General features: G+C 40.3%; 1 protein-coding gene and 1 long non-coding RNA gene across 2 annotated transcripts in view; one reads left to right on the forward strand and one right to left on the reverse strand.

Moving 5' to 3' along the window:
- LOC124044198 overlaps nucleotides 1-11,267 on the reverse strand; it is a 28,436-nt gene extending 17,169 nt beyond the window's left edge. Inside the window, exons 1-2 of the long non-coding RNA XR_006840452.1 lie at nucleotides 11,098-11,267; nucleotides 10,384-10,540 (exon numbers count right to left, since the gene is read on the reverse strand). This is a non-coding gene — a long non-coding RNA (uncharacterized LOC124044198). The remainder of the gene's footprint in view (nucleotides 1-10,383; nucleotides 10,541-11,097) is intronic.
- A 427-nt stretch (nucleotides 11,268-11,694) lies between these two features.
- Nucleotides 11,695-14,715, forward strand: LOC124044197 (POU domain, class 3, transcription factor 3-A-like). Its single transcript, XM_046363736.1, has one exon. The coding sequence runs from the start codon at nucleotides 12,424-12,426 to the stop codon at nucleotides 13,711-13,713; it is 1,290 nt and encodes a 429-aa protein (XP_046219692.1). The 5' UTR covers nucleotides 11,695-12,423; the 3' UTR covers nucleotides 13,714-14,715.
- The last annotated feature ends 6,215 nt before the right edge of the window (nucleotides 14,716-20,930 follow it).

A 20,930-nucleotide genomic window follows, 5' to 3' on the forward strand; every position in this document is an offset into this window, starting at 1 on the left:
CATCTACAAGCATTAAGTAGGGATACATCTACAAGCATTAAGTAGGGATACATCTACAAGCATTAAGTAGGGATACATCTACAAGCATTAAGTAGGGATACATCTACAAGCATTAAGTAGGGATACATCTACAAGCATTAAGTAGGGATACATCTACAAACAAGCATTAAGTAGGGATACATCTACAAGCATTAAGTAGGGATACATCTACACGCATTAAGTAGGGATACATCTACAAGCATTAAGTAGGGCTACATCTACAAACAAGCATTAAGTAGGGATACATCTACAAACAAGCATTAAGTAGGGATACATCTACAAACAAGCATTAAGTAGGGATACATCTACAAACAAGCATTAAGTAGGCCTACATCTACAAGCATTAAGTAGGGCTACATCTACAAGCATTAAGTAGGGCTACATCTACAAGCATTAAGTAGGGCTACATCTACAAACAAGCATTAAGGAGGCCTACATCTCCAAGCATTAAGTAGGGATACATCTACAAGCATTAAGTAGGGATACATCTACAAGCATTAAGTAGTCCTACATCTACAAGCATTAAGTAGGGATACATCTACAAACAAGTATTAAGTAGGGCTACATCTACAAGCATTAAGTAGTCCTACATCTACAAGCATTAAGTAGTCCTACATCTACAAGCATTAAGTAGGGATACATCTACAAGCATTAAGTAGTCCTACATCTACAAGCATTAAGTAGGGATACATCTACAAGCATTAAGTAGTCCTACATCTACAAGCATTAAGTAGGGATACATCTACAAGCATTAAGTAGTCCTACATCTACAAGCATTAAGTAGGGATACATCTACAAGCCTTAAGTAGGCCTACATCTACAAGCATTAAGTAGGCATACATCTACAAATAAGTATTAAGTAGGGCTACATCTACAAGCATTAAGTAGGCCTACATCTACAAGACTTAAGTAGGCCTACATCTACAAGCATTAAGTAGACCTACATCTACAAGCATTAAGTAGGCATACATCTACAAACAAGTATTAAGTAGGGCTACATCTACAAGCATTAAGTAGGCCTACATCTACAAACAAGCATTAAGTAGGCCTACATCTACAAACAAACATTAAGTAGGGATACATCTACAAACAAGCATTAAGTAGGGATACATCTACAAACAAGCATTAAGTAGGGATACATCTACAAACAAGCATTAAGTAGGGATACATCTACAAACAAGCATTAAGTAGGGATACATCTACAAACAAGCATTAAGTAGGGATACATCTACAAGCATTAAGTAGGGATACATCTACAAGTATTAAGTAGGGATACATCTACAAGCATTAAGTAGGGATACATCTACAAGCATTAAGTAGGGATACATCTACAAGCATTAAGTAGGGCTACATCTACAAACAAGCATTAAGTAGGGATAAATCTACAAGCATTAAGTAGGGATACATCTACAAGCATTAAGTAGGGCTACATCTACAAACAAGCATTAAGTAGGGATACATCTACAAGCATTAAGTAGGGATACATCTACAAGTATTAAGTAGTCCTACATCTACAAGCATTAAGTAGGGATACATCTACAAGCATTAAGTAGGGATACATCTACAAGCATTAAGTAGGGATACATCTACAAGCATTAAGTAGGGATACATCTACAAGCATTAAGTAGGGATACATCTACAAGCATTAAGTAGGGATACATCTACAAACAAGCATTAAGTAGGGATACATCTACAAGCATTAAGTAGGGATACATCTACACGCATTAAGTAGGGATACATCTACAAGCATTAAGTAGGGCTACATCTACAAACAAGCATTAAGTAGGGATACATCTACAAACAAGCATTAAGTAGGGATACATCTACAAACAAGCATTAAGTAGGGATACATCTACAAACAAGCATTAAGTAGGCCTACATCTACAAGCATTAAGTAGGGCTACATCTACAAGCATTAAGTAGGGCTACATCTACAAGCATTAAGTAGGGCTACATCTACAAACAAGCATTAAGGAGGCCTACATCTCCAAGCATTAAGTAGGGATACATCTACAAGCATTAAGTAGGGATACATCTACAAGTATTAAGTAGGCCTACCTCTACAAGCATTAAGTAGGGATACATCTACAAGCATTAAGTAGGGATACATCTACAAGCATTAAGTAGTCCTACATCTACAAGCATTAAGTAGGGATACATCTACAAACAAGTATTAAGTAGGGCTACATCTACAAGCATTAAGTAGTCCTACATCTACAAGCATTAAGTAGTCCTACATCTACAAGCATTAAGTAGGGATACATCTACAAGCATTAAGTAGTCCTACATCTACAAGCATTAAGTAGGGATACATCTACAAACAAGTATTAAGTAGGTCTACATCTACAAGCATTAAGTAGTCCTACATCTACAAGCATTAAGTAGGCCTACATCTACAAGCATTAAGTAGGCCTACATCTACAAGCATTAAGTAGTCCTACATCTACAAGCATTAAGTAGGGATACATCTACAAGCATTAAGTAGTCCTACATCTACAAGCATTAAGTAGGCCTACATCTACAAGCATTAAAGTAGGCCTACATCTACAAACATTAAATAGGCCTACATCTACAAGCATTAAGTAGTCCTACATCTACAAGCATTAAGTAGGCCTACATCTACAAGCATTAAGTAGTCCTACATCTACAAGCATTAAGTAGGGATACATCTACAAGCATTAAGTAGGCCTACATCTACAAGCATTAAGTAGTCCTACATCTACAAGCATTAAGTAGGGCTACATCTACAAACAAGCATTAAGTAGGCCTACATCTACAAGCATTAAGTAGGGATACATCTACAAGCATTAAGTAGGGATACATCTACAAGCATTAAGTAGGGATACATCTACAAGCATTAAGTAGGGATACATCTACAAGCATTAAGTAGGGATACATCTACAAGCATTAAGTAGGGATACATCTACAAGCATTAAGTAGGGATACATCTACAAGCATTAAGTAGGGATACATCTACAAGCATTAAGTAGGGATACATCTACAAGCATTAAGTAGGGATACATCTACAAGCATTAAGTAGGGATACATCTACAAGCATTAAGTAGGGCTACATCTACAAACATTAAGTAGGGATAAATCTACAAACAAGCATTAAGTAGGGATACATCTACAAGCATTAAGTAGGGATACATCTACAAGCATTAAGTAGGGATACATCTACAAGCATTAAGTAGGGATACATCTACAAGCATTAAGTAGGGATACATCTACAAGCATTAAGTAGGGATACATCTACAAGCATTAAGTAGGGATACATCTACAAGCATTAAGTAGGGATACATCTACAAAGCATTAAGTAGGGATACATCTACAAACAAGCATTAAGTAGGGATACATCTACAAGCATTAAGTAGGGATACATCTACAAACATTAAGTAGGGATACATCTACAAGCATTAAGTAGGGATACATCTACAAACATTAAGTAGGGATACATCTACAAGCATTAAGTAGGGATACATCTACACGCATTAAGTAGGGATACATCTACAAACATTAAGTAGGGATACATCTACAAACAAGCATTAAGTAGGGATACATCTACAAACAAGCATTAAGTAGGGATACATCTACAAACAAGCATTAAGTAGGGATACATCTACAAACAAGCATTAAGTAGGGATACATCTACAAACAAGCATTAAGTAGGGATACATCTACAAACAAGCATTAAGTAGGGATACATCTACAAACAAGCATTAAGTAGGGATACATCTACAAACAAGCATTAAGTAGGGATACATCTACAAACAAGCATTAAGTAGGGATACATCTACAAACAAGCATTAAGTAGGGATACATCTACAAACAAGCATTAAGTAGGGATACATCTACAAACAAGCATTAAGTAGGGATACATCTACAAGCATTAAGTAGGGATACATCTACAAGCATTAAGTAGGGATACATCTACAAGCATTAAGTAGGGATACATCTACAAGCATTAAGTAGGGATACATCTACAAGCATTAAGTAGGGATACATCTACAAGCATTAAGTAGGGATACATCTACAAAGCATTAAGTAGGGATACATCTACAAGCATTAAGTAGGGATACATCTACAAACAAGCATTAAGTAGGGATACATCTACAAGCATTAAGTAGGGCTACATCTACAAACATTAAGTAGGGATAAATCTACAAACAAGCATTAAGTAGGGATACATCTACAAGCATTAAGTAGGGATACATCTACAAGCATTAAGTAGGGATACATCTACAAGCATTAAGTAGGGATACATCTACAAGCATTAAGTAGGGATACATCTACAAGCATTAAGTAGTCCTACATCTACAAGCATTAAGTAGGGATACATCTACAAGCATTAAGTAGGCCTACATCTACAAGCATTAAGTAGTCCTACATCTACAAGCATTAAGTAGGGCTACATCTACAAACAAGCATTAAGGAGGCCTACATCTCCAAGCATTAAGTAGGGATACATCTACAAGCATTAAGTAGGGATACATCTACAAGCATTAAGTAGGGCTACATCTCCAAGCATTAAGTAGGGATACATCTACAAGCATTAAGTAGGGATACATCTACAAGCATTAAGTAGGGATACATCTACAAGCATTAAGTAGGGATACATCTACAAGCATTAAGTAGGGATACATCTACAAGCATTAAGTAGGGATACATCTACAAGCATTAAGTAGGGATACATCTACAAGCATTAAGTAGGGATACATCTACAAGCATTAAGTAGGGCTACATCTACAAACATTAAGTAGGGATAAATCTACAAACAAGCATTAAGTAGGGATACATCTACAAGCATTAAGTAGGGATACATCTACAAGCATTAAGTAGGGATACATCTACAAGCATTAAGTAGGGATACATCTACAAGCATTAAGTAGGGATACATCTACAAGCATTAAGTAGGGATACATCTACAAGCATTAAGTAGGGATACATCTACAAGCATTAAGTAGGGCTACATCTACAAACATTAAGTAGGGATACATCTACAAACAAGCATTAAGTAGGGATACATCTACAAGCATTAAGTAGGGATACATCTACAAACATTAAGTAGGGATACATCTACAAGCATTAAGTAGGGATACATCTACAAACATTAAGTAGGGATACATCTACAAGCATTAAGTAGGGATACATCTACACGCATTAAGTAGGGATACATCTACAAACATTAAGTAGGGATACATCTACAAACAAGCATTAAGTAGGGATACATCTACAAACAAGCATTAAGTAGGGATACATCTACAAACAAGCATTAAGTAGGGATACATCTACAAACAAGCATTAAGTAGGGATACATCTACAAACAAGCATTAAGTAGGGATACATCTACAAACAAGCATTAAGTAGGGATACATCTACAAACAAGCATTAAGTAGGGATACATCTACAAACAAGCATTAAGTAGGGATACATCTACAAACAAACATTAAGTAGGGATACATCTACAAACAAGCATTAAGTAGGGATACATCTACAAACAAGCATTAAGTAGGGATACATCTACAAACAAGCATTAAGTAGGGATACATCTACAAGCATTAAGTAGGGATACATCTACAAGCATTAAGTAGGGATACATCTACAAGCATTAAGTAGGGATACATCTACAAGCATTAAGTAGGGATACATCTACAAGCATTAAGTAGGGATACATCTACAAGCATTAAGTAGGGATACATCTACAAACAAGCATTAAGTAGGGATACATCTACAAGCATTAAGTAGGGATACATCTACAAGCATTAAGTAGGGATACATCTACAAGCATTAAGTAGGGCTACATCTACAAACATTAAGTAGGGATAAATCTACAAACAAGCATTAAGTAGGGATACATCTACAAGCATTAAGTAGGGATACATCTACAAGCATTAAGTAGGGATACATCTACAAGCATTAAGTAGGGATACATCTACAAGCATTAAGTAGGGATACATCTACAAGCATTAAGTAGGGATACATCTACAAGCATTAAGTAGGGATACATCTACAAGCATTAAGTAGGGCTACATCTACAAACATTAAGTAGGGATACATCTACAAACAAGCATTAAGTAGGGATACATCTACAAGCATTAAGTAGGGATACATCTACAAGCATTAAGTAGGGTTACATCTACAAGCATTAAGTAGGGATACATCTACAAGCATTAAGTAGGGATACATCTACAAGCATTAAGTAGGGATACATCTACAAGCATTAAGTAGGGATACATCTACAAGCATTAAGTAGGGATAAATCTACAAGCATTAAGTAGGGATACATCTACAAACATTAAGTAGGGATACATCTACAAGCATTAAGTAGGGATACATCTACAAGCATTAAGTAGGGATACATCTACAAGCATTAAGTAGGGATACATCTACAAACATTAAGTAGGGATACATCTACAAACAAGCATTAAGTAGGGATACATCTACAAACAAGCATTAAGTAGGGATACATCTACAAACAAGCATTAAGTAGGGATACATCTACAAACAAGCATTAAGTAGGGATACATCTACAAACAAGCATTAAGTAGGGATACATCTACAAGCATTAAGTAGGGATACATCTACAAGCATTAAGTAGGGATACATCTACAAGCATTAAGTAGGGATACATCTACAAGCATTAAGTAGGGATACATCTACAAGCATTAAGTAGGGATACATCTACAAACAAGCATTAAGTAGGGATACATCTACAAGCATTAAGTAGGGCTACATCTCCAAGCATTAATTAGGGATACATCTACAAGCATTAAGTAGGGCTACATCTCCAAGCATTAAGTAGGGATACATCTACAAGCATTAAGTAGGGATACATCTACAAACAAGCATTAAGTAGGGATACATCTACAAGCATTAAGTAGGGATACATCTACAAGTATTAAGTAGTCCTACATCTACAAGCATTTAGTAGGCCTACATCTCCAAGCATTTAGTAGGCCTACATAGCGGGTGAGGGCTCAGAAGCAGAACTCTTAGATGAGTTCCAGATAGCATGTCATCTGTTATCACATTAACTTCACATAACATGTGATCACATGAAAACATGTGCGTTTGGAAGACTTCACATGTGATAACATTTTAAATTAATATGGTTCTTCGTAAGGGATGCTACTATACATTAGGACAAACCATATCTACAACCTCAGAAAAAAGGTTTTCAAAATGGTTATTCAGCTGTGCCCATAATAGGAGAACTCTATGAATAACCCTTTTGGGTTCCATGTAAAAATCCTCTGTGGAAAGGGTTCTACATGGAACCAAAATGGTTCTACTTGGGTTCTCCTTTGTGGACAGCCCAAGAACCTTTTAAGGTTCCAGATAGCACCTTTTTTTCTAAGAGTGTACGGTGGAAGTTATGGTAGTATTAAATAAATGATCCCCGTGCTTCTGAGGGCGGTTTATGAATGCATAAACCATGATAAGCTAAAGTGATGTGTGAATGAGGTGAGCGCGGTAAATTACGCGTTCCTTAAGTGTAGTAAAATGTACCCGTTTGCTCGTCTGTAATTAGATAAACAATGTAATGATATCCGGACTTTATGGTTGCATTTCTCTTGGATGATTGACTTTAACCATGGAATGCCTTCCTGTTTGTGATGACGGCCTAATAGTAGCAATAATAAACTTTTCGTGCGGGGGGGGGGGGACGACGACGTAAGATGACAAAATTTTCAAAGTGTATTGATCCAGCAGGACACTGTAATACGACCAAAAAGCTTTGTCGTAGTTCTATACTAGCTATAAACACGCAATAAACTCTCTCTCTCTCTCTATATAGCTTAGCTGTTAAAATCTAATATTACATAAGCTACCAGTAAATATAACCGTTTTTGTTGCAGCCTAATAAATAAACAATTGTTCTTATTATTAATAATATTAGTATAAATCATTATTGTTATTGTAATCATCAACATTGTTATTTGCTTAACTATTATTTTATTGTTACATTAGTCTGTTGTTTTGATGTCGTTTTTATAGGGTTGAAATAGCCTACACCTCCATGTTGAAATTGTTCGTTCATTTATTATGTTTATTATTAGTTAATTTATTTTGTAAATTATATATATATACATAAAAAGCATACCTGCCATGTAATTTGATTCGACGGAATAGCGAGCATTCCGCCGCCACATTTAGGCCCAGGTCTAGTCTATAAGGGCCCCATCCTGAGTTATGGGGATTTGTGCAATCCAGGTCCATTGAATAGCTCTCGATTGAAAACCAACATTGATGACTTTAAATACTTATATTTTTGTCTTCTTCCATGCTTTGAATTCTCGTGTCGCCTGTGGGTTCCTGTTCTGATACTGCTGCGTTTCTCGCGGGTTAAAACTGAATGCCCTCGCGTAGGGAGGGCAGCTCGCCCCATTGATGGGAAGACATACTAAACACCCCTACCCGGTTACCATGGTGATTTGAATAGGAGAAGGGGGAAAAGTGCTCGGTTGTATTGTGCATTGGATTCCGTTTAGCCTACATGCACCATAATTCTGACAGTTTGTCCTGGAATACAATTTAACAGTAAATTAATAGAACACAATACAATACAATAGAACAGATGGCAGTTTTTTTTTCAAGTTTAAGGTCTAACTTGAGTGCACAAATCGAACTTATGCAAAGCTCTGGCATGCAAGGGTACACTCTTACAAAAATGGGTTATTTGGGGTTCTATATAGAACCATTTGGTTCTTTGGAGGAGAACAGGTTCTGCAGTGGCTTCAGAAAGTATCCACACCCCGTGAATGGATTGAATTGTGTGTTTGTTTACAAAATACTCTGTAATGTCAAAGTGGAAGAAAAAATTCCAACATTTATTTGAAATAAAACACTAATATATCTTGATTATATAAGTGTTCAACCCCCTGAGTCAATAGGCTACATGTTATAATCACCTTTGGCAACGATTACAGCTATGAGTCTTTCTGGGTAAGTCTATAAGAGCTTTCTTTGCACACCTGGATTGTACAATATTTGTACATTATTCTTACAAAAAAAATATTTAACCTCCGTCAAGTTGGTTGTTGATCATTGCTAGACAGCCATTTTCAAGTCTTGCCATACATTTTAAATCCGATTTAAGTCAAAACTGTAACTAGGCCACTCAGGAACATTCAATGTCGTCTTGGTAAGCCACAGTGTATATTTGGCCTTGTGTTTGGGGTAATATTCCTGTTGAATGGTGAATTTGTTTCCCAGTGTCTGATGGAAAGTAGACTGAACCAAGTTTTCCTCTAGGATTTTTCTTGTGCTAAGCTCTATTACGTTTCATTTTATCCGAAAAAACTCCATAGTCCTTGCTGATGATAAGCATACCCATAACATGATGCAGCCACCACCCTTCTAGAAAATATGAAGAGTGGTACTCAGTGATGTGTTGTGTTGGATTTGCCCCAAACATAACGCTTTGTATTCAGGACAAAAAGTTAATATCTTTGTCACATTTTTTGCAGTATTACTTTAGTGCCTTATTGTAAACAGTATGCATGTTATGGAATAACTATTTTTATTCTGTACAGGCTTCCTTATTTTCACTCTGTCATTTATGTTAGCATTGTGGAGTAACTGCGATGTTGTGATCCATCCTCAGTTTTCTCCTATCACAGCCATTAAACTCTGTAACCATTTTAAAAATCACCATTTGCATGGTGAAATCCCGGAGCTGTTTCCTTCCTCTCCGGCAACTGAGTTATGAAGGGCGCCTGTATCTTATGAAGGGTGCCTGTGACTGGGTGTATTGATACACAATTCAAAGTATAATTACTAACTGCACCATGCTCAAAGGGATATTCAATGTCTGCTCCTGAACTTATTTAGGCTTGTGTTATTAGAATTTGAGCTTGTTTGTTAACTTGCCTAGCTAGCTAAACAGAAAAAGATAGGCAACTTTAATTTGGCAATTGTACCAGCTAACCCTTTCAAATAAACATTTTTTTTATTATTGGATATGCCAAATACAGCTACAGACCCAACCTGACATTGGCAATTAGCTAATTGTTAATTTTATTTCAGTATAACTGTGGAGTCAATTAAGGGGAATGTGTTTCATGAAGCCATTAGAAGGCTGTTTCTGACAGAGGAAGTAGTCTACTGTATACATTTATAATAAATATTGGTGATTCAATAGCCTAGTTAATCATTACATGACTTTTAACACACTGTCTATGTTTTACTCAGACTGGCAGTAACTCTGAACTATCAGAGGCAGAGGATTTATTTTCCGGCTGCTGCTGACGACAACTGCAAGTAAGTTGTTTTTCTACATCATAATAATTAGGCTATGTGTCTGCATAGCGCCTTGTCTTCATTTTTTAAAGATTAACTCACGTATATTTCTGAAGATTAACTCATATTGTTGCTCATTTTTCTCTCTCTGGAACCCAGACTGTACTGGCAGTATGTAGTCCAGCAGCAAAGGATTTGGACCTGTGGCAGGAGTTGGACCTGTGGATGAAAGGCGGCCGGTTCGATTCCCGGCCAGGCGCTAGAAGAGAAAAAATGGCCGCAATTGATCTGACAAATGGATGGCTGCTGGGTTCACATCCTCAAAACATTCCTCTGTCGTTGGCCCCGTATGGCACCATGCAGGGTTCTATATGGAAACATTTTGGTTCAGTGAAGAACCAAAAAAGAACCCTGTAAAATAGAACCCTTTTTGTTCTATAAGGAACCTTTTTTTCTAAAAGTGTATCCTTATAGCCTATGAAGGCTACACACAAATGTTCACTTTTTCTTTCTCCTCCCCCAACATTTTTGAATCAGATCCAAGAGAAATGTTCCGGGAAGGAAAACTTCAGTTTTGGCTGCAAATGTATTAGCCTGCACCTGGTTGGGTGCAATTTCTCTTCTTTCAATCCAAAGAAAGCTCCCTGTGTTGAGAGTTTCGGTTTCTAAGACTGGGAAAATCTTGTGGCGAGAAATATTAGAAAGGTTATGATTTAGCTTACCGTCACTCGCACACACTCTGGAAACATACTATTAAAATAACATTTCTCCTGGAAATGGACTCTACATGCTAAAGGACTCTACATGCTGGCTTACCTCGATCCTGTGTAAAGGTAAATATTGCACCCTCACCCGCACTCGCCCGTGCGTCACGCCCAGTGGGTCCTGCTTCGGTAGAAAAAAAGAGAGGGCATTAAGATGCAAGTGGCGTACAGAACCCCTGGGTGTGTATCCAGAGCCGACCTTATACCCTTGACACAGCCCCCTCCGCTCTGCGCTATTAGACAGAGGAGGAACAACCTAGATCTGTTGCGCTGTTTGGGCCTGACATGAGATCCCTAACTGGCGAGAATGGCAAGAGTTACTGTTTCCCTCCAATCCCCAAAGGACTGCACAATTTGGCCTTGTTTGCATGGGGCTTCTGTCTCTCCGTTAGAATGGAGAGTTTCTCTTCAATCCCCATGATATTGGGGTCATTTCATTTTATTGTTTCTTGATTAGGCTAATTACAATTTTGTTATTGTGTTCTAAATGCTACAATACTAATATAATTAGGTAAATATAAAGTTAAATATGAATAATAATGTAGGGTACGCTATGATAGCCTAATTGCAATGTCGATATTATATATTAGCCTATATTATCATCTAATCAATGAGTCTGTAATTATTTTATTCAGAAAAGGGAACCTTACCTAGAGCACCCGAGGCAGCACAGCTCTCAAGACGTGTCAACCCCTCTTTGTGTATCGTCCAATCAACAGGAGTCCTGCTCTCTACTTCCGCTGGTAATTGGGGGAAGATGGGAAAGGCGTGCGCACGCATGGCACAGGGTAAACACTCGCTTCCAGAGAGGAACGGGTAGAAGTGTCAGATGGAAGGAGAAAAAGAGTGAAGGAAGAAAATAGATAAAATCATTTATGTAGACCGTTGTGTCATTTGGAATTGTGTAGCTTCCAACACTTCAGATTCGAAGAGCAGAAGAGGAGAAGAGTGGTGTTTTTCCGACAAGCCTCCTTCGATAAGGATCCTAGAAGAGAGCGTCCTTTTGTGGGAGTTTACTGAATATATACGTCCAGCAGAAAACCAAAACTTTTCATATTTTAATTCTTAAAAATAAAATAAAAATCCTACGGAATGCATAAAGATAATTTTATATTCACCAATCGCTGCCTTTAAACTGGTGGAACGTGAATACATTTTCATAGGCCTACTAATAGATAAACAAAACATCAACTTTCATTTGCATTTTTCTTAATCTTTTCGATGGATTAGTTGTCATTTTTTAATCTCCGTTTTATGGCATAGTATAACATTCAATACGCTTTCTCAAACATTTAAAACACTTCTATTGGATTAGAGCACTCTGTTTGAGAATATAAATTGATCCAACGAGGGAAGAGGGAGATCAATCACAGGCTTTATGGTTTGGGGAATGGCAACAGCCACCTCCAGTCCATACCTGGCCAGCAATAGGATCCTGTCCACCGGCTCCATCGTGCACTCAGACCGGGGGGTCGGTGACATGCAGCCGGGGAGCACCGCTGTCACCTCGGTGTCGGGCGGATACAGAGGGGACTCTTCGGTGAAGATGGTGCAGAGTGACTTTATGCAGGGCGCTATTGCGACGAGCAACGGGGGACACATGTTAAACCATGCCCACCAGTGGGTGACATCCCTGCCACACGCCGCCGCTGCAGCAGCCGCAGTGGCAGCTGCCGAAGCCGGTTCTCCCTGGTCTCCCGGCCCGGTGGGAATGACAGACAGCCCGCAGCTGCAGGACGTGAAGAGAAACTCCGGCAGAGAGGACCTGCACTCGGGCTCCGCTCTACACCACAGGTCTTCGCATCTGGGCTCACACCAGGCACACCCAGGAGCCTGGGGAGGCACCTCAGCCGCTCACATATCCAGCATCTCCGAAGGACAGCAGCAACAGTCGCTGATTTACTCCCAGCCCGGGGGGTTCACGGTTAACGGGATGCTCAGCTCACCGGGTAGTAGAAGCCTAATACACCCGGGGATGGTGAGGGGGGAATCCCCTGATCTCGACCACGGCAGCCACCATCATCACCATCACCATCACCACCACCAGCATCCACATCATCCGCAGCACCACGTCGGGGTGAGCCATGACGCTCAGTCCGACGAGGATACGCCGACCTCGGACGACCTGGAGCACTTCGCCAAACAGTTCAAACAGCGCAGGATCAAACTGGGCTTTACACAAGCGGACGTAGGATTGGCGCTGGGCACCCTGTACGGAAACGTCTTCTCACAGACCACGATATGCAGGTTCGAGGCCCTGCAGCTGAGCTTCAAGAACATGTGCAAGCTGAAGCCGCTGCTCAACAAATGGCTGGAGGAAGCTGACTCGACCACCGGTAGCCCCACGAGCATCGATAAGATCGCGGCGCAGGGCAGGAAGAGGAAAAAGCGCACGTCCATCGAGGTGAGCGTCAAAGGAGCTTTGGAGAGCCACTTTCTCAAAAGCCCCAAACCAGCAGCCCAGGAGATCACCTCTCTGGCGGACAGTCTGCAGCTGGAGAAGGAGGTGGTCCGGGTCTGGTTCTGCAACCGCAGGCAGAAGGAGAAGAGGATGACGCCGCCGGGGCTGCCACACAGCCCGGAGGACGAGTACTCTCAGGTCGACAACATGAGCGCAGGCACACCGTCACCTTCCATGGACTGCAAGAGAATGTTCAGCGATACGTGAGAAATAAATAGAACACAGAACAATAATATTTTGTAGGGCTGAAATAAGACACTGTCAGGGCTGAGAAAATACTAGCAAGATACATGATATTTTACGTGTGCCAAGCGGGAACAGTTACGTTTAGGCCTACATGAAACAATGAAACAAAACACAAATCTTACCCATCCACATTACTCCATCCTGACCAACGGTATTTTCTCTTAGGAAAGCTAGAAATAAAAACATGCGATATTAGGCACCACATTGTCGAATGGACAATCTGAATCCGTTTTTAGCCTGTTATATATTACAATAAAGTGTGTGTGTGTGTGTGTGTTTCACAAACTATATCTTTCCCTTTTATTTTATTTTGAACCAAAATGATTGTTTCAGTTCTCTGCCCCATCTTTGGCCCCATGTGAAAGACAACGATACGCTTTAACATCTCCCCATGATCGCCCTTGTTATTTTCTAATATTTCATATTGTGTGGGCCTATCTTAGAACAAACTAAATCAACGACACTTTTTTTGCAGCACTAATTGTTATTGGAAATGTTCCCTTCTGCAGTTGAAGGGGGTCACATTACATTCCCACTTATATGCTTTTGTTTTGTTTTGTTTTTACAAACAAATTATGATAGAATATTTTTAAGAATCTGAATCTTTTTCACCATGCTGACCTTCTGTTCTAATGCTACCATATAATTAATGTACTATAATGAGCAATACTTTATTTACCCTCAACTTTGCATTATGTGGTATTGCTAACTTAACCGTTTTATTCAAGTTTGTTATGATTAGACTGTTATTGCAGTGATGATGATAGGCCTATGCCTGCCTACATGTTATGTTCAAAGGAGCACGACTTCCCAAAAGCTGACGTCATTGTTGTTTGTTATTGCCTTGTATACTTCTATGTGATGATTTTGACAGTAGCCTAATATATTTTAAGTGGTTATTTCATGAAGGATTATTGAGAACAATAAATTTGTCATAACGGATACCATTGTGTTTTCAATGTCAGCACACCAAAAGTACTATAGGCCAACTTTGAAGATCTGATGTGCAAAACATTCGACAAAGGCCTAATGAGACCCTGTCTTGTAGGGCGGGCGGTGCTGCTCATAGGGCGGGCGGTGCTGCCCAACGTACCAACCTAAAACAGTTGAACTTCATTGAATGAATCCACTATAGGATATACATGCAGGGGAGCGCAAAAAGGACATTTATGAAAAACAAACCAACTCTGGAGTGTGTTTTGGTCTAATAGCCTAGTGAAATTATGTTAGTGTACTCCTGCTTTTCAGGATATGCTCTTTTAATGCAATGTACTGTAAATGCGGTCTACATTTTATTATTTGTGTAATGTTTTTCTTAGAACTAGAACTAATGATGCGTTCGTTTTTATTAGGCTATTCGACGTTGTTGATCTGTTTTGTGTTTAATGACTAGGCCTATTCATCCGCCTATAGTTTTTGCTGACCAAAACGAAACAAAAACAATAGGCCAAATTGTCTGTTGTCTTTATTTGTCCTGTCAGTTGTGTAAAGAAACACCCGAATAGCGGCCTGAAAACATCTTGAGGTATAGGACAAACCAGGCCTAATTGCTTTTGGTCACATTGCTATGCCTATAGGCTGTTACAGGCCTATTGAATTAACAATAATGCTAGCTATGGTGCCCGTGGACTGTTTGGGATCTCTATAAATATACGATTTGGACTAGTTTTGAGAAGTTCAAACTTGTTTCTTGGCGTGGGACAAAACACACCATCCACCTGTGAAAGATTCACATTTCGCGGATGATCATACCACAGCGGGTATATATATATATATACATATATATATATATATATATATATTTACCATTATTTAACTAGGCAAGTCAGTTAAGAACACATTCTTATTTTCAATGACGGCGTGATTCGATCTCGCATCCTTTCGGTTACAAGTTCAACACGCTAACCACTCTAGGCCGTCCCAAAGTTGCTAAGCAGCTCACTTAAAACATTGGTGAAAAAGAATCTACTTCACTATCTTCCTCATTGAATTAAAACTGACATGTTAGACGTTTATAATAGGCCTACTTATTTGAGTAGGTTTACACGCTGTCATGAGACATGGAAAAGTGCTTATTTTAGGCTACACAAATAGAATAGGCCTAGGCCTATTCCAGAATAGAACAAGATAATCTAGATCAGAAAAAAATGAATAGAATAGCAATTTGAATTAACATAATTTAAAGATTATATATATACAGTACTAGTCAAAAGTTTGGACACACCTACACATTCCAGGGTTTTTCTTTATTTTTACTATTTTCGACAATGTAGAATAATAGTGAAGAAATCAAAATGATGAAATAACACATATGGAATAATGTAGTAACCAGAAAAGTGTTAAATAAATTCGATTTTAGAGTTTAGATTATTCAAAGTAGCCACCAATGCCTTGATGACGGCTTTGCACACTCTCATTCTCTCAAATCAAATCAGTTGTTTTTGGTCACAAACACATATTCAGCAGATGTTATTACGGATATAGCGAAATGCTTGCGTTCCAAGCTCCAACAGTGCAGCAGTATCTAAAAACAATTCACAACAATACACATTAATATTAAAGTAAAATACTGGAATTCAGAAATATATAAAATTACATGGAGTAATGTTGGAGTGGCATTGCCTAAAATACAGTAGAATGGAATACAGTATATACATATGAGATGAGTAAAGCAGTATGAAAATATTATTTAAACATTATTCAAGTGACTGGTGTTCCATTATTAAAGGGGACAGTGATTCCAAATCTATGTATATACAGTTGAAGTCGGATGTTTACATACACCTTAGCCAAATACATTTAAAGTCAGTTTTTCACAATTCCTGACATTTAATCCAAGTAGAAATTCCCTGTTTTAGGTCAGTTAGGATCACCACTTTATTTAAAAAATGTGAAATGTCAGAATAATAGTAAAGAGAATGATTTATTTCAGCTTTTATTTCTTTCACTACATTCCCAGTGGTTCAGAAGTTTACATACACTCAATTAGTATTTGGTAGCATTGCCTTTAAATGGTTTAACTTGGGTCGAAGGTTTCGGGTAGCCTTCCACCAGCTTCCCACAATAAGTTGGGTGAATTTTGGCCCATTCCTCCTGACAGAGCTGGTGTAACTGAGTCAGGTTTGCAGGCCTCCTTGCTCGTACACGCTTTTTCAGTTCTACCCACAAATTTTCAATAGGATTGAGGTCAGGGCTTTGTGATTGCCACTCCAATACCTTGACTTTGTTGTCCTTAAGCCATTTTGTCACAACTTTTGAAGTATGCTTCGGGTCATTGTCCATTTGGAAGACCCATCTGCGACCAAGCTTTAACTTCCTGACTGAAGTTTTGAGATTTAGCTTCAATATATCCACATAATTTTCCATTCTCATGATGCCATCTATTTTGTGAAGTGCACCAGTCCCTCATGCAGCAAAACACCCCAACAACATGATGCTGCCACCCCCGTGCTTCACGGCTGTGATGGTTTTCTTCAACTTGCAAGCCTCCAAACACAACGATGGTCATTATGGCCAAACAGTTCTATTTTTGTTTCATCAGAACAGAGGAAATTTATCCAAAAAGTACGATCTTTGTCCCAAACCGTAGTCTGGCTTTTTTATGGCGGTTTTGGAGCAGTGGCTTCTTCCTTGCTGAGCGGCCTTTCAGGTTATGTCAATATAAGACTCGTTTTACTGTGGATGTAGATACTTTTGTGCCTATTTCCTCCAGCATCTTCAAAGGGTCCTTTGCTGTTGTTCTGGGATTGATTTTCACTTTTTGCACCAAAGTACGGTAATCTCTTGGAGACAGAACACGTCTCCTTCCTGATAGGTATTTGGTGTTTATTCATGTGTACTATCGTTTGTACAGATGACCATGGTACCTTCAGGTGTTTAGAAATAGCTCCCAATAATGAACCATACTTGTGGAGGTCTACATTGTTTTTCTGAAGTCTTGGCTGATTTTTTTTTATTTTCCCATGATGTCAAGCAAAGAGGCACTGAGTTTGAAGGTAGGCCTTGAAATACATCCACGGGTACACCTCCAATTTACTCAAATGATGTCAATTAGCCTATCAGAAGCTTATAAAGTCATGACATAATTTTCTGGAATTTTCCAAGCTGTTTAAAGGCACAGTCAACTTACTGTATGTAAACTTCTGACCCACTGGAATTGTGATACAGTGAATTATAAGTGAAATATGTCATGTTTTGTCATTTATTATCTTGTCTTGTCCCTGTGCTTCCCATTCTATTCGTTTCCCTCTGCTGGTCTTATTAGGTTCTTTCCCTCTTTCTATCCCTCTCTCTCCCCCTCCCTCTTTCACTCTCTCGCTCTCTCTTCTCTCTATCGTTCCGTTCCTGCTCCCAGCTGTTCCTATTCCCCTAATCAATCATTTAGTCTTCCCACACCTGTTCCCGATCCTTTCCCCTGATTAGAGTCCCTATTTCTTCCTTTGTGTTCCGTTCCTGTCCTGTCGGTTCCTTGTTTAGTATTCACCGTGCTGTGTTTGTGTATCGCCCTGTCGTGTCGTGTTTTCCTCAGATGCTGCGTGGTGAGCAGGTGTCTGAGTCTGTCTGGTTCAAGTGCCTTCCCGAGGCAACCTGCTGTTCACCTGCTGTTCAAGTTCGAGTCTCCAGTTGCTGTTCACCTGCTGTTCAAGTTCGAGTCTCCAGTTAGTCCTCGTCATATCGAGTGAAAGTTGTGTTTTTTTTGTTTGTATTTACGTTACTGGATTAAAGACTCTGTTTTCGCCAAGTCGCTTTTGGGTCCTCTTTCACCTGCATGACAGAAGGAACCGACCAAGGAATGGACCCAGCGACTTCAGACGCTCGTTACACTGCCGTCGAGATCCAAGGAGCCATGCTCGGCAGACACGAGCAGGAATTGTCTGCTGCTCGCCATGCCGTGGAGAACCTGGCCGCTCAGGTTTCCGACCTCTCTGGACAGTTCCAGAGTCTACGTCTCGTGCCACCTGTTACTTCCTGGCCTGCCGAGCCTCCAGAACCTAGGGTTAATAACCCACCTTGCTACTCCGGGCAGCCCACTGAGTGCCGCTCCTTTCTCACGCAGTGTGAGATTGTGTTCTCTCTCCAACCCAACACATACTCTAGAGAGAGAGCTCGGGTTGCTTACGTCATTTCACTCCTTACTGGCCGGGCTCGAGAATGGGGCACAGCTATCTGGGAGGCAAGGGCTGATTGCTCTAACAAGTTCCAGAACTTTAAAGAGGAGATGATTCGGGTTTTTGACCGTTCAGTTTTTGGTAGGGAGGCTTCTAGGGCCCTGGCTTCCTTATGCCAAGGTGAACGGTCCATAACGGATTATTCTATTGAGTTTCGCACTCTTGCTGCCTCTAGTGAGTGGAACGAGCCGGCGCTGCTCGCTCGTTTTCTGGAGGGACTCCACGCAGTGGTTAAGGATGAGATTCTCTCCCGGGAGGTTCCTTCAGATGTGGACTCTTTGATTGCTCTCGCCATCCGCATAGAACGACGGGTAGATCTTCGTCACCGGGCTCGTGGAAGAGAGCTCGCATCAACGGTGTTTCCCTGCTCCGCATCGCAACCATCTCCCTCCTCTGGCTCAGAGTCTGAGCCCATGCAGCTGGGAGGGATTCGCATCTCGACTAAGGAGAGGGAACGGAGGATCACCAACCGCCTGTGCCTCTATTGCGGAGTTGCTGGACATTTTGTTAATTCATGTCCAGTAAAAGCCAGAGCTCATCTGTAAGCGGAGGGCTACAGGTGAGCGCAACTACTCAAGTCTCTCCATCAAGATCCTGTACTACTTTGTCGGTCCATCTACGCTGGACCGGTTCGGGTGCTACATGTAGTGCCTTGATAGACTCTGGGGCTGAGGGTTGTTTCATGGACGAAGCATGGGTTCGGAAACATGACATTCCTTTCAGAGAGTTAGATAAGCCTACGCCCATGTTCGCCTTAGATGGTAGTCATCTTCCCAGTATCAGATTTGAGACACTACCTTTAACCCTCACAGTATCTGGTAACCACAGTGAGACTATTTCTTTTTTGATTTTTCGTTCACCGTTTACACCTGTTGTTTTGGGTCATCCCTGGCTAGTATGTCATAATCCTTCTATTAATTGGTCTAGTAATTCTATCCTATCCTGGAACGTTTCTTGTCATGTGAAGTGTTTAATGTCTGCCATCCCTCCCGTTTCTTCTGTCCCTACTTCTCAGGAGGAACCTGGCGATTTGACAGGAGTGCCGGAGGAATATCATGATCTGCGCACGGTCTTCAGTCGGTCCCGAGCCAACTCCCTTCCTCCTCACCGGTCGTATGATTGTAGTATTGATCTCCTTCCGGGGACCACTCCTCCTCGGGGTAGACTATACTCTCTGTCGGCTCCCGAACGTAAGGCTCTCGAGGATTATTTGTCTGTGTCTCTTGACGCCGGTACCATAGTGCCTTCTTCCTCTCCGGCCGGGGCGGGGTTCTTTTTGTTAAGAAGAAGGACGGTACTCTGCGCCCCTGCGTGGATTATCGAGGGCTGAATGACATAACGGTTAAGAATCGTTATCCGCTTCCCCTTATGTCATCAGCCTTCGAGATTCTGCAGGGAGCCAGGTGCTTTACTAAGTTGGACCTTCGTAACGCTTACCATCTCGTGCGCATCAGAGAGGGGGACGAGTGGAAAACGGCGTTTAACACTCCGTTAGGGCATTTTGAGTACCGGGTTCTGCCGTTTGGTCTCGCCAATGCGCCAGCTGTTTTTCAGGCATTAGTTAATGATGTTCTGAGAGACATGCTGAACATCTTTGTTTTTGTCTATCTTGACGATATCCTGATTTTTTCTCCGTCACTCGAGATTCATGTTCAGCACGTTCGACGTGTTCTACAGCGCCTTTTAGAGAATTGTCTCTACGTAAAGTCTGAGAAGTGCTCTTTTCATGTCTCCTCCGTTACTTTTCTCGGTTCCGTTATTTCCGCTGAAGGCATTCAGATGGATTCCGCTAAGGTCCAAGCTGTCAGTGATTGGCCCGTTCCAAGGTCACGTGTCGAGTTGCAGCGCTTTTTAGGTTTCGCTAATTTCTATCGGCGTTTCATTCGTAATTTCGGTCAAGTTGCTGCCCCTCTCACAGCTCTTACTTCTGTCAAGACGTGTTTTAAGTGGTCCGGTTCCGCCCAGGGAGCTTTTGATCTTCTAAAAGAACGTTTTACGTCCGCTCCTATC

The sequence above is a fragment of the Oncorhynchus gorbuscha genome, linkage group LG09 (assembly GCF_021184085.1).
Source record: "Oncorhynchus gorbuscha isolate QuinsamMale2020 ecotype Even-year linkage group LG09, OgorEven_v1.0, whole genome shotgun sequence".
NCBI classification, from domain to species: Eukaryota; Metazoa; Chordata; class Actinopteri; order Salmoniformes; family Salmonidae; genus Oncorhynchus; species Oncorhynchus gorbuscha.

What these genes read in the sequence shown, in the direction of transcription:
- LOC124044197 (XM_046363736.1), top strand. Translation starts at nt 12,424, where the DNA reads ATGGTTTGGGGAATGGCAACAGCCACCTCCAGTCCATACCTGGCCAGC.